At 55.7% G+C, this 23,116-nt stretch overlaps 10 protein-coding genes across 10 annotated transcripts; 5 read left to right on the top strand and 5 right to left on the bottom strand.

The window, feature by feature from the left end:
• Positions 1 to 56: 56 nt before the first annotated feature.
• On the top strand, positions 57 to 1,699 carry PFLUO_LOCUS5743 (uncharacterized protein; the record flags this gene model as incomplete). Its single annotated transcript, XM_073783216.1, has 2 exons — positions 57 to 331; positions 382 to 1,699. The coding sequence occupies 2 exons, from the start codon at positions 57 to 59 to the stop codon at positions 1,697 to 1,699; spliced, it is 1,593 nt and encodes a 530-aa protein (XP_073639794.1).
• Positions 1,700 to 1,919: 220 nt separating this feature from the next.
• PFLUO_LOCUS5742 (Mitochondrial import inner membrane translocase subunit tim22) lies at positions 1,920 to 2,580 on the top strand (the record flags this gene model as incomplete). Its single annotated transcript, XM_073783215.1, has 3 exons — positions 1,920 to 2,036; positions 2,093 to 2,188; positions 2,245 to 2,580. The coding sequence occupies 3 exons, from the start codon at positions 1,920 to 1,922 to the stop codon at positions 2,578 to 2,580; spliced, it is 549 nt and encodes a 182-aa protein (XP_073639793.1).
• Positions 2,581 to 3,146: 566 nt separating this feature from the next.
• On the top strand, positions 3,147 to 5,038 carry PFLUO_LOCUS5741 (uncharacterized protein; the record flags this gene model as incomplete). Its single annotated transcript, XM_073783214.1, has 2 exons — positions 3,147 to 4,741; positions 4,813 to 5,038. The coding sequence occupies 2 exons, from the start codon at positions 3,147 to 3,149 to the stop codon at positions 5,036 to 5,038; spliced, it is 1,821 nt and encodes a 606-aa protein (XP_073639792.1).
• Positions 5,039 to 5,541: 503 nt separating this feature from the next.
• On the bottom strand, positions 5,542 to 7,248 carry PFLUO_LOCUS5740 (alpha-glucosidase maltase; the record flags this gene model as incomplete). Its single annotated transcript, XM_073783213.1, has 7 exons — positions 5,542 to 5,928; positions 6,001 to 6,185; positions 6,260 to 6,559; positions 6,644 to 6,733; positions 6,794 to 6,934; positions 6,991 to 7,123; positions 7,174 to 7,248. 7 exons carry the CDS (start codon positions 7,246 to 7,248, stop codon positions 5,542 to 5,544), a joined length of 1,311 nt encoding a protein of 436 aa, XP_073639791.1.
• Positions 7,249 to 7,923: 675 nt separating this feature from the next.
• On the bottom strand, positions 7,924 to 11,719 carry PFLUO_LOCUS5739 (uncharacterized protein; the record flags this gene model as incomplete). The annotated part of the gene is made up of 5 exons (XM_073783212.1): positions 7,924 to 8,670; positions 8,724 to 8,983; positions 9,039 to 9,248; positions 9,299 to 11,615; positions 11,666 to 11,719. The coding sequence occupies 5 exons, from the start codon at positions 11,717 to 11,719 to the stop codon at positions 7,924 to 7,926; spliced, it is 3,588 nt and encodes a 1,195-aa protein (XP_073639790.1).
• Positions 11,720 to 12,112: 393 nt separating this feature from the next.
• PFLUO_LOCUS5738 (uncharacterized protein) lies at positions 12,113 to 12,757 on the top strand (the record flags this gene model as incomplete). The annotated part of the gene is made up of 6 exons (XM_073783211.1): positions 12,113 to 12,117; positions 12,165 to 12,208; positions 12,268 to 12,341; positions 12,393 to 12,454; positions 12,517 to 12,618; positions 12,676 to 12,757. The coding sequence occupies 6 exons, from the start codon at positions 12,113 to 12,115 to the stop codon at positions 12,755 to 12,757; spliced, it is 369 nt and encodes a 122-aa protein (XP_073639789.1).
• A 206-nt stretch (positions 12,758 to 12,963) lies between these two features.
• Positions 12,964 to 14,098, bottom strand: PFLUO_LOCUS5737 (Proteasome subunit alpha type-4; the record flags this gene model as incomplete). Its single annotated transcript, XM_073783209.1, has 5 exons — positions 12,964 to 13,312; positions 13,373 to 13,760; positions 13,873 to 13,925; positions 13,985 to 13,991; positions 14,071 to 14,098. 5 exons carry the CDS (start codon positions 14,096 to 14,098, stop codon positions 12,964 to 12,966), a joined length of 825 nt encoding a protein of 274 aa, XP_073639788.1.
• A 972-nt stretch (positions 14,099 to 15,070) lies between these two features.
• PFLUO_LOCUS5736 (Asparagine-rich protein (ARP protein)) lies at positions 15,071 to 17,118 on the bottom strand (the record flags this gene model as incomplete). Its single annotated transcript, XM_073783208.1, has 3 exons — positions 15,071 to 16,737; positions 16,804 to 16,861; positions 16,963 to 17,118. 3 exons carry the CDS (start codon positions 17,116 to 17,118, stop codon positions 15,071 to 15,073), a joined length of 1,881 nt encoding a protein of 626 aa, XP_073639787.1.
• A 1,096-nt stretch (positions 17,119 to 18,214) lies between these two features.
• PFLUO_LOCUS5735 (subunit G) lies at positions 18,215 to 21,716 on the bottom strand (the record flags this gene model as incomplete). The annotated part of the gene is made up of 2 exons (XM_073783207.1): positions 18,215 to 19,612; positions 19,665 to 21,716. The coding sequence occupies 2 exons, from the start codon at positions 21,714 to 21,716 to the stop codon at positions 18,215 to 18,217; spliced, it is 3,450 nt and encodes a 1,149-aa protein (XP_073639786.1).
• A 195-nt stretch (positions 21,717 to 21,911) lies between these two features.
• Positions 21,912 to 23,085, top strand: PFLUO_LOCUS5734 (uncharacterized protein; the record flags this gene model as incomplete). Its single annotated transcript, XM_073783206.1, has 2 exons — positions 21,912 to 22,032; positions 22,088 to 23,085. The coding sequence occupies 2 exons, from the start codon at positions 21,912 to 21,914 to the stop codon at positions 23,083 to 23,085; spliced, it is 1,119 nt and encodes a 372-aa protein (XP_073639785.1).
• Positions 23,086 to 23,116: the final 31 nt, after the last annotated feature.

Genomic DNA, 23,116 nt, shown 5'->3' with positions numbered 1-23,116 from the left:
TCTCTCTTCTCTGCTCTTCTCCTCTCTCTATGTTTTCTTCCCCCTAGCCTCTCAGGATGGGCCTCTTGGACCGGATTCGTCGCCCTAGAGCGAGTGCGGGGAGCGCGTCCGACACATTCTCCCCGGACACGTTCGGGCCTGACTGGACCAGACACCTTCCCCGGCCGGTATTGACGCGCATCTTCGTCTTTGTCTGTCCTCATGCTGTCGACAACTCTTATGACTCCTCCGAGGAGTCCATGACCGATGATTGTATGCTGTGTGATATGCGCGACCTGGCGCATTGCGCGCTGGTGTCCAAGCGCTGGCTCCTTGAAGCTCGCGCACTCCTGTATGGTCCCCATTCGTAAACATCTGCATTGGATCTGACATTTTTTAAAGCTATACAAATGTCCGCATCGACCCCGTCCACTACTGTGAGCTCGAAGTGCAACTAGCCGCCAAGCGGAAGCGCCGCTCCTTCTTTGACCGCAACGGGGAACCTATCGATGCGCCGCAGGCCCGTCTTATGCAGTTCATGCGATCTGTTCGGGAATCACAAGGCCTGGGGAATATGGTTCTGTCCCTCCGGATGCCCTACATGACCCGGGAGGCCAACAAGGCCGATGTTGCGCGCACCATCTCCGTTTTACCCAATCTACGCTTTGTCGATCTGCCCACGGGCCTGTACAGTGACGAGCCTTCGTGTCTAGCGCTCAAGCAAGAGTTGATGGCGCGGTGCCCCGATATTCGTCGCATGACTTATCGCCATGGCGCCGAGGGAAGCTTCGCGCGTCTGCCGGGGACCCAACTCTGGGCCAATCTGGAGGCTCTGGAGTTGTCGGGTGTGCAATTAGAAGCGGCAATTCTCCGCAGCAGTCTAGCCACATTTCCCCGGCTTCGTGATCTTACTCTTGAGGATCTGGATTGGCTCGATGACAATGCATTTGCCGTAACTCCGACCATGCAACCGTTCCCGGAAGTTCAGCGACTCACCCTTCGAGATACCCCGAATGTCACGGCAGGTGGGCTTGCCACAGTCCTTTCTCTTCCAGGAAGCCGAACTGCGTTGCGTTCTCTGACCCTCTCCTCAACCGGGGTTCTTCCATCAACCTTGCATCAGCTTTTATCTGCGGCCCCGCATCTTGAGAGTCTGGTGGTTGTCCAAGAGGTTTCCCGGTCATTCCCCATGGAGCAGATACCCCATCTTGCATCTCAGTCTCTCCAACTGCTGCATTATGAAATCGTATCTGAGACCGAAACACACGGACTGCCTCCGACAGCCACATCATACTACACCTATCTGATTTCCTCACTGATGTCGCAGTCCCTCCCGGCACTTCGCGATCTCTATGTTCGAGACTCAAACTTTCCAGATACTCTGCTACTTGCCCCTCCCCCTCGACTTCTTGATGGCGGACCTGGTAGCGGTGGTCTCACCCAACCGTTGAATGTGTACAGCAAGGGCCTCGATGAGCTTGAGTGGATATTCACGCCCTATCAACCCGACCCAGGACCAGGGCCTCGGACACCGCGCATGCGCCCAGTGAGCTTCCAGGAAGCTCAGTTGAGCCGATCTTGGGGAGGTGATGCGCGCAAAAGTGTGCTTGTAGGTAACGGCTTTGGCGGGTTCCTAGCCGTGCCGGCGGACGATGAATTCTCGTCCCCTAAGAGCAGTGGGGGGTCTAGACGGACCAGTCGCCAGGATTTGTGGCGATAACCAGGAGTGTTTTCTTACGAATGAATATACGTTTTTATGCTCGGGCCCTTTTATAGATCGATGTCACGTGCGTATTATTGCGGCTTTGGTCGTTGCAGTCGGCCGTAAAATTAAATTTGCGAATTGCCATCGCCGAAGCTCATCCAGCATTCACTCTGTTTTTCTTTCAGATCGGGTGGACCACACCACGCGACAACAGCTCACTGCAACAAATTTGGCCATGAGTTTTCCGGGCATGACGCCCCCGATGGGTACGCCCCCGATGGGTGGCCTGGGAGGTACACCAGGGAATGGGATGCAGGGAATGAACGACCAGGAGCAGGCGATGGTCAAGATGGTTAGTGTTTAGTATCTTCAACCAAACTTGCCCGGCATGCGCTAACAAGGGTTTAGATGCAATCTGGCATGGAATCCTGCCCCGTGAAGACCGTCATCTCCGGTACGATGGGATTCGGTCTCGGAGGTGCCTTCGGTCTGTTCATGGCTAGTGTAAGGACTCACCACCCTCTTCCACTTTCTTTTTCCTCTAATCGAATTGTCTGCAGATGGCCTACGATTCTAGTCTGACCCCCCAAGGTGCCGCCATCGCGGATTTACCCTGGCGCGAGCAAGTGCGCCGCGGCTTCAAAGACATGCGCGCGCGCTCGTGGTCGTCTGCAAAGAACTTTGGCATTGTCGGTGCGCTCTACTCAGGCACCGAGTGCTGCATTGAGGGCCTCCGCGCTAAGAACGACTTGACCAACAGCGTCGCGGCTGGTTGTGTCACCGGTGGGATTCTCGGTGCTAAGGCCGGTCCGCAGGCTGCTGCCCTCGGCTGTGCGGGATTTGCGGCGTTTAGCGCTGCTATTGATGCTTATATGAGGATGCCTTCGGAAGAGTAAACGCGGCCTGGCGGTGGTTCCCCACGTGCTGTTGTTCGTCCCGGTTCATCTTCAGGCCTCTCGGTCTGTACTTCTTTGATACTTCACTTTCGGCGCCATGGGATTTTGCGATAGAAGGGATGCATTGCTGGCGTTGATTTTTTCTGGATACATCGTCCACCATCTGAAGGGACAAATGGCGAAGGGTCCTTCCGGTTGTGCTCAACAATCTGGAGAAGCCCGCGGATTCCCATATGACCGGAGTGGATCCGAGTCTTGCTTGTTTTTATCTCTCCTCATCTGTACAACTATCAATTGAATATGCACATACTACATGAACGTTTCTTTTGTTTTGTTCTTTTTTCTGTGCCAATAACTATGATCGGAGCGCTATAGAAGTGGGTGCCGGAGCTAGATCGACTTCAGCACCCGCGGTGTCACCCCTGAAAACGACCCGCTGTGGGTTCTCAACCTCCTCACTATTTCTCTCCTTCTCTTTCTCTCCACCTTTTGTTTTCCTTTCCAATTCTCATCCTTGATCATTATTTCTACTTACTAACTCCCATTCTTCATTCGGCTGGCCCGCAATGGAGAGCCCCCCCGAAACGGGCGATCTCGCCCATGGTCCGCCGGATGCGTACTCGCCATCGGACTCGCTGTCCGCGCCCATCCAACAAACAACCGCCTCGCTGGCCCAGAAACGGTCCTCTCTACCCCCTGCAGCTCGAGGGAACTCTGCTGCCCGCCATACCAAACGCCTGACCCTCAACTTCCCCGTCAACCTGACCTTGAATACGCTTGCTTCCCCCTCCGAGCCCGTGTCCGCGTCGCCCGGCGCCATGACCCCCATCACACAACCCTCCACTCGCCCGTCTCCTGCTCTCCCTCCGGGCACTCCGCTCTCCTTTGATGCCCAGGCCGATGGCTACGACTTTCTCCGGGCCATCGCCTCGCAGGAACGCAGGGTGCTGGAGCTTCGGGAGGAACTGCAGCGGGCCGAGGCCGAACTCGTCACGTTAAAAAAGCAATGGGCGTTGTCAGAGAAATCACGGAAACAGACAGAAATCAGCCACCATGCAGAGCAGATGAAGCCGCTCAGGTCCCCAGACTTGATTGGGCCTGATGGTGCCGGCGCCGAGCAACAAAAAGACCATCACCGCCGCGACCAAAGTCTCAGCTCGGTCGGCAGCTCGTCGGTGTCACAGGACCGCCTCAGTCGGGACTTCAGTCGCCGTAATAGCATCCGGACTACTGCTGCTACTGCGGCTGTTTCCAACGCCACCGGCACGAATGGCACAAAGATCTCGGCCAACGGTCGTCGTGTCTTCCAGGGCTCCCATACACGTACTCTATCCCTCTTGTCACCTGTCACGGCACCCAGCACCTCTCCACGCACCGAGTCGAGCCCGTCCGGGTCTGAACGCGTTGGCCGCACCCCTCGGTCTGCCACATTGCCCTCGGTGGAACGGAGCAATACCTCTGCCGTTGTCCAGCCAGGCGAGGAGAGTCAAATACCAGAGCATTTACTTGCACAATGGCGAAAGCAGATGCCACCCGCTTCGAGGGAGGCTTTCCTGCGCACTGGCAAGCAGATGGCCACGGATCTACGAGAGGGGCTCTGGACGTTCCTGGAAGACATCCGCCAGGCGACTGTCGGCGAAGAAGGGATCAACGCAACACAATCACAAAGATTGTCTCCATCCAACGGTCGGAAGCGCGACTCGACCGCCAAATCCAAGTCCCGGAGTCGGGACCGGCTATCGGCGGCGGCACGATCATCGTCATCGTCCAGGGGGAGGGGCCTAGGGGCCGAGGCAACGATATCTGGTAAAGACACTAAGCCAGCCGACATCTCCAAGTCGTTTTGGAACGAATTCGGCGTTGATACCCCTCAGAAATCCCCGAACAGCGCCCGCCGCGCCCCCTCCGACACCAACCACGCCCAAACAAGCGCGGCGACAGCGAACGAACAACACCAAGAACAACCAACAGCCGAACGACTCGACAGCAACCCCGCCGAAAAAATGGAGGACCATAACGAAGATATGGCCGACAACTGGGATGTCTGGGACACGCCCAAAAAGATGACACACACGCCCTCATCGAGCCGGTCCACGGTTGAATCATCCAAGCACGAGCAATCGCCCAGGACGCAAGGCAGTAGCCCTCGAACGAGCGCTAGGTACATTTCGACTTTTTCTGATTTCATCTATGACAACCTTGTTATGCGCTGACTCCTGTTCCTTTCCTCAGCTTCGGCGACTGGAATCCTTCCTCTGTTGCCGCCGCCGCTACCACCGCGCCAGATCCTCACAGTGTCACAGAAGGCATCCCCTGGCCGGCCCTCAACAAGTTGACACCGTCGAAACTCCAGCGTACCGCTTCTACGCTCATGGCGGAATGGGAGCGCAGTCTCTCGCCCTCTCCGGAGCGGAAGAGCTCGAGTTCTTCGCCGAATAAGAATAACAAGAAGGACTGATCTTTCTCGTTCCATCTTGTGTATATATATACGTATTATCTTTGTTGTGCTACTCTTCAGCCAGCGCTGTTTCTTTTTGTCGGCCCTGATACGACACACATAACGCCCGGCTTCAATGCTAGGTTACGACTACGAGAGCGTTGTTTTTTTTTTCTCTCTTTTACCTCTACACAAGGAAAGAGTTGGACCTCTTTTTCGTTTGTTAGATTGGCTCCTGGACATACCGGATCATCTTGGAATAGAAATGACAATTATCCCTGCATCGATGCTCACGAGTGCGTGTAAGCATGAATTTGATCTCCTATAGTTCTGGAACTAAAGTGCCTGGTTTCTTATGGCCAATATCGTTTGAAGCATCTGGGTAATCTAACGGTGACCCTTTGCTAGAGGAGCTACTTGGAGGACTTAGTCTTAAGCCTACAAAGACAAAAATTAAACTACCGCTCTCCAATACTCTGATATTGCTAGTACTACCCCCCGACATCCATGTTCAAGCCTCACCATCAGCAGCGATGGCCAACAACCAAAACAGCAGCATCATGGCTCTCAAGCTGCACACTATGCGAATCCTTCACACAGCCCAGGTGCTTCCCAGACCACGCATCTGTAACCTGATAGGCATTGCCACCCTTCAACTCAGGAACCTCACTCCACGTCGCAGTACGAGTGGCAGTCTGATTCTCGGAGTTGTACATAAGAACCAACGTCCCGTCCAGCGTAGACGACGGGCCGGACCAGTACTCTGCCGGATGGGCCGGATCAAAGGTCCAGTCCGGGTTGTAGCCCCATTTATACGGGTGCGCGGAACGGCCGTAGACCGGATCCTGGTGGAATTGGATCAGGTACTTGTTCTTCAGGATGTCCAGGTGGGTTGTGCTGATTGTATTGAGCTGTTGTTGTGTTTTGTTCGTCAGTATATATATATACACCGACTCCAGATAAGTAGAAGGGCGGAAACGTACAGCAGTTCCAATAATAAGAGGACCCTTCATGATAGCCCACAGCGCAAAGTGAGCCCTGTTCTCTGGGATAGTCAGGTTTCCATTTCCAACCTCCAACATGTCCGGGTCCGGATGGCCCCAGAAGCCAACGTAGTTCATCTTGAAGCTGTTCTCATTGGCAATCTCAGAGATCCGCGTCCAGTCGGCTAGGTAGTTCCAACGCATTGATTAGCAAACATATCTCCTCGTAATGGTCGACTAGATCAGCGTCTTAACTCACCGCTGATATCACCAGCCATCCGCCACGAATTACCCGTGCTATTAGCCCAGGTGTTCACGTCGGCATTGCCCCAATCGCACAGCGAGAAGAGGATCGTGCGGCCCGCACCCAAGAGCGCATCGCGCATGCGAGTGTAGCGCGTGTGGGTCTTGGAGGTTGCCCAGTTATAGCCCGCTGGCGCGGGGTTCGTCATGGTCGGACAAGTGCCGTTGGGGTTCTGGGCGGATGTTCCGTCGGGCACGCAGAAGTTATACTGGTCGGTCCAGTTGGAGGGTACGCCGCAGTTGTCGTACTTGAGGTCTGTGTTGTGTTTGTTAGTATTCCCTGCATGGCACTACAGAAAGGGTGTTGTAAACAACGTTGGGGTTGGAAAGTTGGACTTACAGTCAATGCCCCATTCGGCAAACGCAGCCGCATCGATCTTCTCATAGCCGAGACTGGCTGGATACCCAGCACAGGTAGTCTCGCCAGCACCTGGGTTAGTGTACGAGTTAGCATCTTGTTTCCATGGACAGGACGATTGGAAGTACTCACTGCTATAGATACCAATCTTAAGTCCTAGCCTATGCACCTGCTTTGCCACACCGGAAATCCCTTGCGGGAACGTAGAAGGATTCGGAATGATGCGGTGGGTGGTTGCATTGCGCGTGCCCTTGACCGACCAGCAGTCATCAACTGCCAGCATAATTAGCACAGATAATAGGACACGAAGGGACCTAGGTTGAACATACTATTAACATATTGATATCCCAGATCCTTCAGGCCTAGCTGGATCATCTCCGTGGCCGCCGTCATAATCTTGGTCGAGTTGACATCGCATCCGAATGCATTCCACGAGTTCCAGCCCATGGCTGGCAATCGGCCCTAATCCTTGGTTAGCGGAACTCTCCATCAAGAAGGGGAACTTTACTTACTACTCCATCCTTGCGCACAAGGGCATCCGCCGTCGGCAGCAGGGACAGCACGGCAACAGATAGATGGGCCAACATGATAATGTCCTTGAATTGATGATGTCCCTCAATTGATGGTGTCTTTCAATTGATGATATTGTGCAGTTCCAATGGCCGGTCCGGCTTTTTATATGCGAATAACTCCGTGCGGGGAATCTGTTCCAATCAACTCGATACGCCGATCAGCATGCGTGGTGGGTCTGTTCGCCAAGGCAGAGTCCTGAAGACCGGGGGAGAATAAACTCAAATCGGAGATCGGCAGGGCAGGGATACTACAGTCGCACGGAGGATGCCCATGCCCCTCCTGGATTCGGTTGAATTCTCGCCGACTTCTTTGCTGGAGTCAATGGTAGGCGTGGATTATCCACATGTAAATCGAGTAGTCAGATGTATAACGATGATGAATACGATGGGATTCCGTCCATCTATGTGTCTGTGGGCGAGAGAAGCGGAAGAACTCTACATCCAAGGAATCCTAGGTAGTCCTAGGTGACGTATAGTTACCACAATGGGAGATCAGGTGATCAGTAGACCATGTAGTAAACCACTAACCGGGCCTTACATTCTTCGCTACAGTGCTAGATGATCCATCTGCTCGGTTCATTGATACATGTCTATCGTGAAATCGTTAGTTAGTCATACAATATACAGCACACTGCCAGTGGCACACAGCGTGTTAAACAAAACAAGGACAAAGACAAAAGACCAGAGCCGCTACTTCTGACCCTTCCCCAGAATCAGCGCACGGGCTTGTCGGGGATCGGTGCCCAGTACAGTAATTAGATACTCGATGCTGGCATCGGATGCAAGCCGTCGCTTTTCGTCCTGGAACTCTTGCTGGCACAGCTCCCACGCGACCGTCCGCTGCTGCGGTAGGACGGTCTTGACCCGGACTGCGAAGCCCGCGCTGACGGGCCGGTGATCCGATGCCCGCAGCTCGTGCCGACGGTACTCAAGCTGCTTCACCCGGCCAGAGCCCCGGTATAGAACCCGGTCACACCACGCGGGAGACCGTTTCTTCTCGCTCGAATCGTAGTCATCCGTGCCGACGTCGTACTTGTAGGTTGGTGCAAACGTGATGGGTGCTTCGGTGAAGCTGCGTAGCCGGAAGCCGGGGTTCTTGCGTCGAGATGCCAGCAACTGGTCGCGCTCGAGCAGTTTAGGAAGGTTGTTTTGCCGGATAGCATCGATGATTCGATTGCGAGGAATCGCATCGATGCGGTAGTTCAGATCGCCGTTGATAATGCACACCTCGTGGTCCATGATCATGGATCCATCTCCGCCGCTGGCGTACTGATCTAGTCGTGCCGTGATGCTGTTTTCCGGAGGCAGTGACTCCGCCTCTAGGATTGCAGCGATGTCATTATTGCGGTGAGCCGTCTGCGTCTGCCCGGCCGCCAAATGGCAGTTTACAAAGCACAACGAGCTGTCGTCCAGAACAAACCGGAGAACGAGAGCGCCCTGAAACACGAGTTAGAAGACAGGCGTCTCAGCAACTTCTCGGCAAAACGAACCTTGTTCCCATGCAATCCGCCCATCCCTCGCTTGATTTCCGAGGCTTTGATGTTCTTGACGTTGTGGCGCTCCTTGTGCTTGACGAAAACACAAGTAAACAATCCGATCATGTTCGCCGAGTGCAGCAGCACATAAGACTCTTCCAGAGGCATGCATTCATGAAGACACCGAGTCAGATGGTCGATCCATACCCGGTACTGGCGACTCATGTGTTCCTCTTTGCCGTGCTCCTTTTTCTTGCTTCCGAGCAATAGGCTCTCTGAAGAGAAGTGTTAATAAGGGCCGAAGCAACAAAAGAGACGCAGAAAACGTACTGGCTGTGATCTTCTTGTTCTCAAGATCGACCAGCTCTTGGAATCCAAAGACTATGATCTCCGGCGGATCCTCCGGATGAACGGCATCCCGAATGAAATCCGAGTTGCGAACGCTGCCGGGGGTCGACGCACCTGCGTTCCAGGTCACAATGGCAGCGCGAATTTCTCGGAAAGTGCAAAAGTCCGCGTGTTTGCTCTGCATTCGAGCATCTACTTTGGTGTTAGCAACCTGACACTCCAACTCAAGATCAAACACTGACCTAGCCAGTCATCCTCCAACATTCCATCCCAAAGACGAATGCAATTGTCCGTTCCGAGGGAGGTCACTTGCAAGCGATTCATCGTCCACACGCTGCTCGTATCCAACACGAAGCCGCATACGGGGCTATCGTGGGCGCGCCAATCCTTCTTCACGGTCCACGGGTTAGTACTGACATCGTACACGTAGATCATGCCGGTCTTATAGCCGGCCCACAAATAATCCCCCACATAGCTGAGGCAATTGATCTTGTATACGCTGACATTGACCACGGCCAGACAGGTATAGTCCGTCGCAGAATAGACCGTCACTTTTCCGTCTGCGTGGCCTAAATACACCTTGCCACCGTCCTTGGTGGTGTAAGTGCCGGATGTGACTTCGCCCGAATTCTGTAGACCAATTGGCCGCTTAAAGACCCTGAACGCGGCATCCTCGCGAGCGTTGGGGCGGTAAACGTGCACGTCCTTGCCCGCTGCCAGCCAGAGATTATCTTCCACCACCATGGAGAAGGTATGCCCGCGGGTTACACGCTCTTGAGGGCTGTGGTAGCTATACTGTAGACTGGGAACCCCAGATTCGTCCGGAAGCCAAACAAGCAGCCGCCCTTCGTCATCCAACGTCCACATCTCCTTCTTGTGGCGCAAAATCTGGATGACCTCCCGCCGCGAGGGATAGGCTCGAGTGGCCACAATGGATTGTGATGGGATATCAATCTCCTGCAGATCTCCGGCACTGGTCCCAATCCAGATCCGTTGGCCTTCGTCTTCAAGCCCTACACCCGGCTTGAATGCCAGAGACAAACTTTTGACGGTCTCGCCATGGCTAATACTCATCACTTGTTCGCCAGTCGTGAGATCCCACACGCGCGTCAAGTAGCCTGTCGTGCACACGTACTTGCCACATACCCGGAGCAATCGGGTGTCGTACCCCGTGAGGATCCCTTTTGGGCCCACTTTGAGGAACGGAGGTCGGCGGTTTGCTTGTGATGCATCGGGGTAGTCAGTTCGCGAGATGGGCGGTTCGTCCAGCGCCTGTTCGTCCTCCTCGGTATCGGTCCGCGCCGTGCGTCTCTCTTGGGCAATAAGACGCGACTCGCGTGGTAAGGATTGTTGTCGTTGAATTCGCGGTGTAGAAGGGCCTTCGTGTGTATGCGCAACCGAAGGCGCATGTCGGGGGATAGGTGACCGCTGTGCCGGACTGACAGCCCCTGCCGTTAACTCTGGGACTGGGGAGAACCCACTTCGTTGGGTCGGTCTGGGTGGAAGTCCAGGGCGATTGTGAGGGCTATCATTACTTGCTCGAAGCTTTTGGGCTGATAATGACGGTGCGGTACAAGTGGTGTCTGGGAATATGGATGGGGGTGGCGGAATTTGAATCATCAAAGGCTTGGTATCACGCGTGGGTTCCTGGCCTGGACGGGTCCGGGTAAAGCCCATTTCTCTTGCATCCGACCTGGCGTAGACAGTCGGCGCTGGCGATCGACTGTCAAGTGACTGCCGGCCTGGGGGTTCTGTCATCGCGCGCGACGGCGGAACAGGAGAGACTTTGCCCGTCTGCGGAAGTTTTGCGGGAGTCTTCTCCGGGCTGCTAGGAGGAGTGCTGAAAGGAGAGACTCGGTCCTCAGAAAATGTCCCTTCTGGACGGGGAGTTAGTGACCCTGACTCGTGGCGGGACAACATGGCTGGCTTGACGGGGATCTTTGGCTTGTCTACTCTGTTGACTGGCGGCGGTAGCGAGGCACTCTTCGATTTTCGATCCGTGGGTGTACCATCTCCGTTGACAGTAGATGCTCCAAGTGTAAGCCGGGGTACGGTTGTACCTACCGGAACAGAAGACCCTAATTGTGGTGTCGTCGGCCGATGCGGAGGTGCTGGAGAGATGCCTGTCGACAAGGACGCTCGGGGACGATGAGAGAAGCTTCGAGAGAACCGATCTTCCTCCTGATTATCCCGCTCTTGACTCCTGGGTGGTGAAATCGGCGAGTGAATGGCCAGTGTCGGTGTGAGTTGCGGCGACGAGCTCTGTAGGTTCATCGAGATGGGCCGGCCAGGTCGGCTCCTGGGGGAGCCATTGACTCGTATCCGTTGACCACTGCTCTGTTCAGGACGGCTGCCTCGATTGGTATCTGCCGCTTGGTTCCACGGAGAGATTGGCCGGGGCAGGTCCAGCGAGGCACGAGTGGAAGATGAACGGGATTCATCGCCGGGCTCGGGGGTGCGCAGGAGGTTGGCGGAGTCCTGCGGGCTGGTCGGTACAGTAGATGGGGACCTGGTATGAGACAGATTTTCAAAGTGCGAGAGCAACGAGGACACGGGTCTCTGTGGACTGGTCAGCCTAGTCGCAAAGAGAAAGGGTTGCGCAGGCATACAATTGGGGCGTCATCAGTGTTCTCCGGTTCTTTGCCGTTTCCCTCCATGACCATTACTGCTGGATGCTGGCCAGGTATATTGGATCATAGGCTTCTAATATCTTGTGTCGGGGAATCTCCTCCGGGATCCCGAGGAGTGGTGCGTGGGTTACGGTCTTCTGGCCGCGTGGACCGGGAGGCTGAAGGTAGTATTGGTGGTCGTGCTGGTGGCGAAGGAAGCCTGTGGGAAGGGCCACAAGAGAGAAGCGGCACTAAGGCCGAGGAACGCAAAAGGGACACGGTCAAAGGGACATGAGCGAAGAGTGAATGTGGGTGTTGTTTGGTGTGGGAAAGAAGGAAAGGAAAGGAAGTAGTGGAGGGGGAAAGCGGTAGATCAATAATCACGGGGGCAGATCATTCTCCTGTTTCTGTCCACGAACCTCACGCACCACTACTACGACTGTAGTTATGTGGTAAGTCTGGTCTGTGGTGATACAGGGAAATACGCTGACTCTCGCAGTCAACACATCCTCAACGCCCAAGTGGCCATTCGATCCCCTTGCTGTACGTCGTCGAATCGAGTCCCTCACTTTTTGAAAGCAACCCAGCTGACGACCCTCCAGGCAAGAAATGGTTCGACTGCGCCGAATGTCACCAGGAGAAAGAGTCACACATGCTGGAGAAGTCAGCGGAGATGGTATAAACACTCGGTTCAGCCTTTAAGGGTCCAGTCTGACGTGCGGGACAGGTGTTTGCGTGCAAGAAGTGCAAGAAGTGTTTCCGCAAGGACGCCGCCGAGTTCGAGGAGAGGTAAATTCGTTTCTTCTTCCAGCAGAAACGATGCGGATACTAAAGCCTTGGGCTCCTTCTAGCGACGAGTACTGCCCCCATTGCGATAACCACTTCGTCCTCGAGGCCGTGACCCCCAAGCCGACGTTGCAGGTGGAGGGTGACGATACGCGCATGGATAACCGGTACGTCGGGATCAGATACTCATCTACAGCTCAGGCAAGGCACTGACAATCTACCAGCATGCTCAAGGATGACCGCGTCCGTGGTGACCAAGAGAAGTCGATCTTCACATTCAAGGATATATCCGATCGAATGGGTTAGATGAAAGGAACTTCGACGATTTTGATGCCTTTTGTTTTATTTGCAGTTCCTTCGCGGCCCATCGACGATAGACCACGGCTCAATACCCTCTCTGCTTTGGTGTACAGTATAGTACGAATATATGTTGGAATCGCAAAAGTTATATTTTGAATGTCGAAAAGAGACAGCGCTACTGGGAAATGTAAACAACCACAAAGACCACCCGTTCAGTCCGCCGATTCCCGCGTCGACTCGGCCGTCTCGCCGCCGCCGGGCCGGGTCAGGATGGCCGCACTCGTGGTCCCCGTGCGGCCGGTCTTCTTCTTGGCCGCCTCCTCCTGCTTCTCGGTCTCGATGTTCTTGACGTACGACTCGATCTGCTCGTCCGGCAGCATCTCGATGCGCTTGCCGGGCGACATGATGGCGACCTCGATGTTCTTGGCACCCGTCTGCACAACCTCCAGCAGCGACTTGATGGTCAGCGCGATCGTCTGTTCGCGGTCCATGTCTTCCTGGTGATTCCGTTCGAGGAACTCGCGGACCGTCTTGCTGGAACGACCGATGGCGTTGGCTTTCCTATGCGCAGAGAAAATAAGATTTAGTCCAGTCTTACACCCCGTAATGCTCAGCACCTACCACGCAGAGTAGATCCCCGACGGCTCCGTCTGATACAGCCGCGGCGTCTCATCATTCTTGTCGAATCCAATCATCAGCGTACTAATGCCGAAGGGCCGGACACCACCGCTCTGGGTATATCTCTGCTGCACGCTGGCAACGTATTTCGTAATGTACTCGATGCTGACGGGGTCCTCGACCGTCAGGCGGTGCGACTGGGCCTCTAACCGGGCCTTATCGATCAGGATGCGAGCATCGGCGTTCAGTCCGGCGAAGGCGAGGCACACATGGTCATCCACCATGGCAATCTTGGAGGGGGTAATCCGCGTATCCTGGAGCTTGAGGGCCGAGCGCTTCTCGCAGCCAAGCACGACGATGTCCTTGCCTTTGACACCGACAGCGCAAGTTCCTGTCGCGAATCATCGGCGGTTAGCTCCTTAGGGCAGAAAAAAAAAACAACATGATGGCAAAAGTCGTTGCAGGGGGAGCTGGAGCTGGGCTGGGAGTGGATGCGGTCTCACCTCGCTTCACGGCCTCCATGGCGTACTCCACCTGGAAGACGTGTCCATCGGGACTTGGGGGTGTTAGCAAAGTCCTAGACTGGATCTGAAGCTCTAGACGAGCTAGTCATACCTGAATACTGTGGGGAGTTAGCACACCGGGGGTCTTGTCAAAGGTCCGCAGCACAGGAGCTGGGCTGGGCTGGAGCTGGGGCTTACCTGAAAGAGCTCGATCGTATCCAGACATGGTGAATTTGCAGACGAGAAGGATTCGAAGAGGTTAATTGGGAAACCTGCAACTGAAGATAATGGCGACAACAAGAATGGGGGGGGGGGGGGAATCGGTCGAGCAGGTGGGAGAGGAAAGACGTGGTGGTCGCTATGAGGCAATGGGCGGGAACTGCGGGCGGTGGACGCGGCCTGCGGGTGCCTGAACTACGACTACTCGAGTAGCTCCCTGAGCAGTTCACTAACCCGCAGTTATTGGAGATGGACTATAGCTCGGTCGGGAGTAGGATTAATTGCAAAGGATATGATTCACGAGAATATGGAATGGTCTACAGTGAATACAGTGCCATGTACACAGGAGAACAAGGCCACGAACCAGGCAAATCGAATCAATATGGACATCCAGAACAGTCTTTTTTGGTAACAGTCACAGTGCTCGGATTGGGCCTTTCCCCAAATGCCGGAATCTCGACAAGCTCAAATGGAAAAATCCCCAACACCTCCCCCAACGGAGTCCGAACCAATTGTATATCCCACCCGTGAGAGATCAAGACCGTGAAATTCTCCCAACGCTTCCCATGACCAAAGAGTGCAGAACGGGGACGACGCAGGACCAAAGATCTAAAGAAGAAAAAAAAAGACAGAAATGCAAATATGCCGCGACATGGGACAGTGTGCTCCCCTGCCCTGCATATGTAGAATCAGATAGAAAAGAAGAAAGGGGAGAAGAACAGCTCAACAACCCGGAACGCACCAACTAGACGGCGAGGCGAGACCAAAAATAAAAACCGTCGACGCGCTACCCGCCTGCTCCTCCCAACCCGATGCACCGGAACCGCAGAATCCCTTATACAAATGCGTATCAACCAAGATCAACCAACGCATATACCTGCCACAATGCAGGGTTGCAATATCGACAACGTAAATGTGACCACCCGCTGGGTTCGGGCTTGAAGTATTTCATGGAGTTTTGTTTGTGTTTTGTCTTTTTTTACGCGGGCGACTTGTTGGCACCGGCGCCGTTTCGTCGCGAGTGCGCGTCGTCCGACACGGTCAGGCCGCCGAGACCAGTCGACAGGAAGGCGAACGGGTCGGCGGCTCCCTCGGAGCCGTACAATGCCCCGTTGGAAGAAGCATTGTTAGACGGCATGCCGTGGTGGTCCGCGCCGCTGAACGCCGCCTGGGCGGCAGGGTTCGCGAACGAGGCGGCCGAGTGCGAGGTGTTGGAGGAGCCATATCCAGAGTTCATCTGGCCCATCGGCGGGTAGCCACCGGGGGCGTTGCCCAGACCGCCAGAGGGTAGTGCGTAGTTGTTAGGAGGGCCACCAAATTGCTGGCCGAACCCGCCAAATCCGCCGGCGGTCGAGGCGAACGGACCTGGGCCCGGGGTGCTCGCCATCGAGTTAGGACCCATGTTGAACCCCGAGGGAGGTTCCATAGGCGATGAGAAGGCCGAGTCGGCCACGACTGCCGCGCCCGATCGAGGCGCACCGCACCGCAAGCAGTTGATGTTCTTGGCAAAGTTGTGATAACCACAGCCCTCGGAGCCGCACTTCCAATCACCCGCACGGAAGGGAACCACACCGCCGTTGCCTCCCATGCCACGAGAGTGACCCATGCCGTGACCACCACCACCGCCGCCGCCGCCACCGCCATGGCCCATATGAGGGGGCATCATCGATGGCGGGCCATAGCCGTAAGCTCCGTATCCCATTGGGTCGGGAGCGGCAGCCATGGCGGGGAACGAGCAACGGAAGCAAGCCGTGCGGCGTTGGAAGTTGGAGAAGCCGCAAGACGGGCACGTCCAGTCGCCCGGGCGAGGTCGGTTCTTTGATGGCGGGAAGGGAGTGAGAATCTCCGCAGCGCGGTCCAAAACTCGGCTCGAGGATGGCGAAACCTCAATGGCCTTCTCGTTAAGCGCCCGGCCGTTCATGCACAGGCTCTCCGCAGCCTCCTCGTGCGACGAGAAGACCGCAAAGCCTGTTCCGGTAGGCTTGTGCTGGTCCGGTGTCCGCAATGTCCAAAAAGCGATCGGGCGACCACCGAATTGCGTGAACCAACTCTCCAACTCCGACTGGGTGGTATCATGCGGCAGACCGCTCAGGTGAAGAACCTTGCTCCGCTCCGACAGGAAAGCCCGAACGTCGGCATGGGCATCCATGGGACGGGTTAGGATTTCCGGGTGCTCGTGGGCCGGCTGCGACTTGCGGATCAGACCGCGAAGCACACGGGCTAGGGTGATGGACTCCTCCATGGCGCGGCGGGGCGAGGCCGGAGCCAACGCCTGCAGGTGGAAGGGCAGATTGTGCTTGATGGGCGCGGAGGACTGGATGGGCTCGACCTCGAGGGCAGCGCAGATGTTGGAGAGCGAGCTGGGACCGAACGGCAGCGACTCGGGGTGATGGGTTTGCCAGCGTTGATATTCGGTGCGCAGGTCAAAGGTCCGGGAGTGCTGCAGATATGCCGGCAGCACGACGGACTTGTCGCGGGCCTCGCGGGGCAGCTGCACCCGCAGATCCCACGAGTCCAGCGTCACAAAAGCAAACTCCAGGTGCTTGCTGGTGAGGTGTTCCTGGGCGAAGGCATCGAGCCGGGAAATGGCATCACGGAAGGTTCCTGCGGAGCGGACATGCTCCCATGTCAGGGTAGTCAAGCTCGCTTTTTTCTGTGTCAGCCAATTGACCGATCCCAACAAAATTTCAGGCGTCGAGGGGGGATGCTTACTGCACAGCGGCGTAATAGGCGTGTTGACGGGCTTGACGAGGACACTTTCGCGGTGCAACTAAACCATTGGCAAAAAAAGTTGGCTGTCAGCCTAAAAATTCCGTCTCGGAATTTGTGTTGGGGGGGAGGGGGTGTCGGGGGAAGAGAAGTGGTGCGTACCTCTTCACAGGTCTTGGTGTCCAACAAAATCCAGCCTAGTTCAATCACCTCTGCCGAATCCTTGGTGACATAGACGCCATGCTCGTCACAAGTGGTTGCAACGTGGATGACGATGTAGCGATCCAGCTTGGGGGTGGGTGCTGCAACGGCCGCCATCGCTGACTTGTTTCTGCCAACGGAGCGGCAGGGGGGAGGAAGCCCGGGGGGAGGACTGAGAAAGGGGGAATGGTCTCTGCAGGAACAGCAAGAGACAATCACGACCGGTCGGGGGAGGGGAGTGGTGGGAAGAAAGACAAGGAAAGAAAGAAGCCCGGGGAGAAAGAGAGAAAGAAGAGGGAAAGGGGGGCGAGAAGAAAAGATGCTGGCGTGAAGGTGGAGCGTGGACAAATAGGAAAAGTTTCTTCCACCAGCAATTCACCAGTGGACGCGATTAGGGATGTCTCTATTTGAAGCAGAATAATCTCTCCTGATGATCACTCTCTCCTGCTCGTCTTCCTCCTCCCCGTCTCCTGTGCCCGATTCTTCCATTTCACGGCGTATCCACCGTGCAAACCGTGCAACCCCAACGGGTCCAGATCCCTGTCCGTCTGACTATGTAGCGCCGGTTAATCACATTTCAATTTCTACAACAATGCGACAGCCCTCTCCGGCCTGGCCCGCCTCGTGCGCTCGGCACCTGAGGCCGTCGGGGTGGAGACCTGTCAGGTACATACTATATGTAGTATTGGATGTAGTATTGGGAAAATCTGGTCATCATCAACAGAATGGAAATCTATCGGATTCTCCACTCAATGAATTGCTGCAACGCGGCGCGTCCAGAGATGCAGAGAAACTAAAAAAAAAAGAAAAAAAAAAAACTAAAAAAAGGGGAACCGGCACATAGAATAGAAAAGAAAAGAAAAAGATTCGCGGTCGGCCACCTTGGCTATCCTTGGGTCGGCGTCGCTTCGATCCGAAGGCCCAAGGGAAGCTGGGGTTGGATGAAGCAGAAGCAGCAGCAGTAGAGAAGAAAACATTGAATAAGTAAATGTCTCAGACACACGCAGCAGATCGACCACGTATGGGAGCCACGTGGAAATCAACTATACAAAGTGACAGGGAGATGTAGTGAGATGAGAATTGATTATAGAACCCATGTCATTCCATCTGGAAGAAAGAAGCATCGCATCATGTACAGAATCCAAGAACCCCCCCACATTGTCCAACCCCGGAACCAACACCAAGAGCCCAAAAAGCAGAATGTCGTGAATAATTACTCGTCAACAACCTCATCCTTGATCACCGTGCCCCGGCTGGTGTCATGGTCATCCTCATCTTCCTCCATGATACTGGGCTCAACCGAGACCATACCCCGGGAAGCGGCCCGCAGTCGCACCCGGCTAGTGTCATTCTCGCCCTCCTCCTCCTCATCCTCCTCCATGATACTGGGCTCGACCGAAACGTGGCGCCGGCCAGTAGCTCCGGTCGGTTCCAGGGAGCGGCGCACGCTGGCAGAACGAACACTGCCCGCGTCGCTCTCTGCGTCTTCGGTGCCTTCACGGGGGCGGGCGCTGGCGGCACGCGCATCCTGTGCGACAGCCATGATCTTGAGGACGACGTTCTTGGTCTTTGTCAGGGCGTTGCGGCCGGCTGCGTCGGCGGCGAGGCCTTCATCAATGGTTTGGTCGAGCAGTTCCTTGACCTCCTGCGCCAGCTCCGCATGCGCGGGGTCGACCTCGGCGCCGTTGGAGCTGCGGGTACTCGTGCGGAATTGGTCCTCGCCATCGGGAGCGCGGGAGCTGGCACGGTCAGACCTGGAGGGAGGAGCGGTGGGTGCGGCGATATAGAGCTTGCTCAATAGAGACAGAAGCAGCTTGCGTTCGTCCTTGGAGCAGCGGTTGCTGCTGGCACTGACACCCAGCACGCGCTCCAGGATGTCCCTGACCAGCGCCAGATGTACCCAGCCGCACGCGGTCGAGTTGGGAGCTCCACCAGCCAGGACACGCTCGCCACCGAGTCCAACCACTCGGCGTTCATCGGTCCATTCGGCCAGCATTCCCACCACACCTGTCATGAGCGCCTTGACCTCACGTTCGCCGAGACTCTCATCAATTTCCCCATCACTGTCCTCTTCAGCCTCGAGAGAGTAATGCTCCTCTGCAGCGTTGAGGACGCCGCGGATCACGGGTACGGCTATCCGTCGCATGTGCTGAATGTTGTCCAGGCGGGAGTGACAATAAACTGGGAAGAAGTAGGCCAGTGACTGTCGGAGAGCTGGAATTTCTTTCGTGCGAGGATGGAAGAAGGCCACAACAAGCGACTGTAAGAGCGTCTCCACGGCGGTCTGGTTCAGTTCTTGGATGGCAGGCGGAACGTTGGGACCAGACGGAGTGAAGGTGCCGGTGAGCAAGAGCTTGGACAGCGCTGAGGCCGCGCCTGACTGCACACTAGCCGGGGAGTTGGCCTTGAGGGATCGTGCAAAGACCTTGAGCAAAGGTTTCTGAACCGCAGGAGGCGTGATTGTCTCGCCATCGGCCTGGGTTACTGGGGCAAGCAGCGAAGGATGAGTGGTCACCATATCGCAGAGAATCTGCAGCGCGGTCACTTGCAACCCTTCGTGGCCCTTGCTATAGCAATGAATAAAGAGTGTCATATTCTCCTCCGCCAGTGTCTGGAGTAAGAGGGTCAGCAAGTCGGCATCCAAGTCCAGGATATCAACATACCTTATCGAGCATACAGCAGAGACCCAAGCATAAAAGACCACGCTCGCGGATTGGAGCCTCGTGACTACGGACCGCGGGGACAACGAGGTTGTTCAGCATGGTGACCAAATTGATGTTTTGTTGCAGATTGCCCTCGACGTTCTGAAGCATGCATTGAGCAATATGCAAACATTTCATATTGACGACAATCTCACGAACGACCTTCGCCTTGGCCTCTTCCTTGTTAAAGGGAACATCGTCTTCACCACCCGGGGTCTCCGAGCGATGGCGGCTAGTGTCGTCGCTAATCTCTGATCTGGCGGACACAAAGCTGTCCTCGGTGGTGATGGTGTCATGCACATCTGCAATGGCTTCTAGCACAACACTGCAGAATTCACTTTCTCCGGAGAGATCAGGCCCACAGGCGCAACGGAGCGTCTCAATGGCAAGTTTGGTGCATTCCTCTGGGAGTTCCGGCACAGCCAGTGATTCCCGCAGGAGAGAGAACATCTTCCGTCGCCCGACTTCATCGCTGTAGTCGAGGGTCAGGGCAATATGCAGCAATTGCTCGACAATGAATTCATGCTCCACGGCGTCCTCGTCATTCGCATCTCCTGTATCTTTAGAAACCCTCTTTCGCTGCAAAAGTTCGGTCATGTATTTCGACAGGAAATAGGCGAGCGCGGTGACCTCGGGCATTTTCTCATCTGCGAGGCTGTCGTACTTGCCCTCGTTCTCTACCCGACAGAAGTCATTGAAAGACCGCAACAAGAACGATGACTCGGCCGTCAGAGATTCCCAGTAAGGCTCATCAAATTCCACCGCTTCCCGGTAGTCCGCACGCCCTTCCCAGAAGCTGCGCATGGCCTCGTGTGCAATGCCACTTTCCATTCCAGAATTGACCACATCGATCCTTTCCAGCAGCTCCAAAAGGGCATTGATATTCGGCTCCGACCGCTGACCCGTAGAGCCATCCTCCACGCCTGCATTGGTACCGGCGCAGTCTTCAACCCAGCGATCGTAGAACAGCTTGCCCGTGGCTTTCCGAACACTCTCGTCTCGGTCACGCAAACCCCAGCGGAGGAGCTTTTCTCTCATACCTAGGGACAGGTGGCGGAAATCCCCCAAAGTGGGCAAAAGACGAGAATACAAGGCGCGCCGAGTGGGCGCGTCGAGATCGCGAGCTCGTTCGAGAAGGTAGGGAAGGGTAACGGGGGCGAGCGGGAGGTTTGTCAGAAGAGTCTTTCGAACGTCGGCACTGGTGTCGTTCCCCATGATATCGATCAGTTTGTCGAGGAGCGCCGATGAATTGTCCTCGTGCCCTTCCTCGTCTTCGTCGTTGCCGGCCAGGCGGCCCAGACCCATAACAGCCTGCACTCGTACGGATGATTCCTTGTCGCGGATCCGTTTCAACAAGCCTTGCCGAATTGTGTGATAAAGCTCATCATCTATGGATTCGAGCGAATTGACAATGTGCGTGATAATCTGCGTGGCGCGGAACCGCACCATCTTATCCTTGGCGGCCTGCAGAGGCACCATCAGGTTGACCAGGCTACTTGTAAGACGCACAGTGGGTGTCGTATGGTCGTCGTTGTCGGTTGCGGCAAACATCTCCGCATCTTTCTCAGACGCGTGGACGAGGAACGTGCCCATGAAGCGCAGGATGCGGTCCCCGACCGGTTCGGTCTTCTTAATCGGAAGAATTCGCAGCATGCAGCGACCAACCTCCACATTAAACTCCTTTTCGGCAAGGGTTTCTTCGCTTGGGCTCAAGGCCTCGTCCTGCTCTTGAGACTGGCCCTTCTTATTGTTTTTGTTCTGGGGAATTCCGCAACTAATCTCCTGTAGCTTGCGCAGACGCACCATCAGTTTCCGGTGGCCCGTAGTCGAGCGCTGGGCATCGGCAAATATAGAGCACACATCGCGGCGCAGCGTGGCTGATGATGTTGGAATCGCTGGTTCATCGGGAATCGCGGCCGAAGGAGTCACGGACGGAGCTCGGCCTGACGCGGAGGGTTGAGCTGAAGACCGTCGCGTTGTCGCGGAAGTCGAGCGAGCGACTCGGCCTGGCATTCTTATCAAGGCGTGTGTGTTGGTGGGTTCGATCAGGGCGAGTCGAGACGCATCGCAGAGTTGCGGGAGGAAAGTGCGGGCGGTAAACAAACAGCCCAAACGGGCAACGAGGGGCACGTGCAGCGCTGACTAATGACGTCTTTCCGAGGCCGGTCATCTCATGGACTTGAGAACAATCCCTCGACTACAATCAGGATGTTCCGTCAAAGTGTCCGCCGGTTTGGCACTACGGCCCTTCGCGCCTCTCAGGAGGGATCTACCTTGTACAATACCCGGGTATCCACGGTGCAGGGTGTCGTCAATGGACTGACCGAAGGTATAGTCTCCCGAACCCCATTTGAACATGCTTTGAACTGACTTTCTGGGCTAAGCAATTGGAAACACGCCGCTGATCCGATTGAAGAAGCTCTCTGAGCAGACCGGGTGCAATGTCCTGGGCAAAGCCGAGTTCCAGAACCCGGGAGGCAGTGTGAAGGATCGTGCGGCCCTGTTCGTGGTCAAGGACGCCGAGGAAAAGGGACTGCTGCATCCAGGCGGTACGGTGGTGGAGGGAACCGCCGGAAACACTGGTATTGGTCTGGCACACGTGTGTCGGTCCAAGGGCTACAAGTTGGTGATCTACATGCCCAACACGCAGTCGCAGGGCAAGATCGATTTGCTCCGGCTGTTGGGCGCAGAGGTGTACCCGGTGCCTGCGGTGGCATTCGACAACCCGCAAAACTACAACCACCAGGCGAAGCGGCATGCAGAGGCCCTGGACAATGCCGTCTGGACCAACCAGTTCGACAACATCGCCAATCGCCTAGCGCATATTGAGACCACCGGCCCAGAATTGTGGGCTCAGACCGGCGGCAAAATCGACGCCTTCACCTGTTCTACCGGTACCGGCGGGACCCTGGCCGGTATCACGCGGTATCTTAAGACGGCTAGCGACGGCCGCGTCAAGTGTTTCCTTGCTGACCCACCGGGCAGCGTGCTACACAGCTACATCCAGAGTGGTGGGAAGCTGATTGACCGGACCGGTAGCAGTATCACCGAGGGTATCGGTCAGGGCCGGGTGACGGAGAACCTCAAGCCCGACATCGACCTGCTCGATGGCTCTTTGACCATCAGTGACGAAAAGTCGATCGAAATGGTCTACCGCTGCCTTGACGAGGAGGGTCTGTACCTGGGTGCCAGTTCCGCGCTGAACGTGGTGGCGGCCAAGGAGGTCGCCGAGAAGATGGGCAAGGGCAACACCGTCGTGACGATTCTGTGCGACGGTGCCTACCGCTATGCTGATCGGCTGTTCTCCAACACCTGGCTGGAGAGCAAGAACCTTCGAAGCGCCATCCCCAAGCACCTGGAAAAGTACATTGTGTTGCCCTAGTTCGAGAGTTTATCAAGTGTATAAATAGATT

This window comes from Penicillium psychrofluorescens (assembly GCF_964197705.1).
Source record: "Penicillium psychrofluorescens genome assembly, chromosome: 3".
NCBI lineage: Eukaryota > Fungi > Ascomycota > Eurotiomycetes > Eurotiales > Aspergillaceae > Penicillium > Penicillium psychrofluorescens.
The sequence above is the reverse complement of the archived record's forward strand: the minus strand, read 5'-3'. Positions and strand labels throughout refer to the sequence as shown.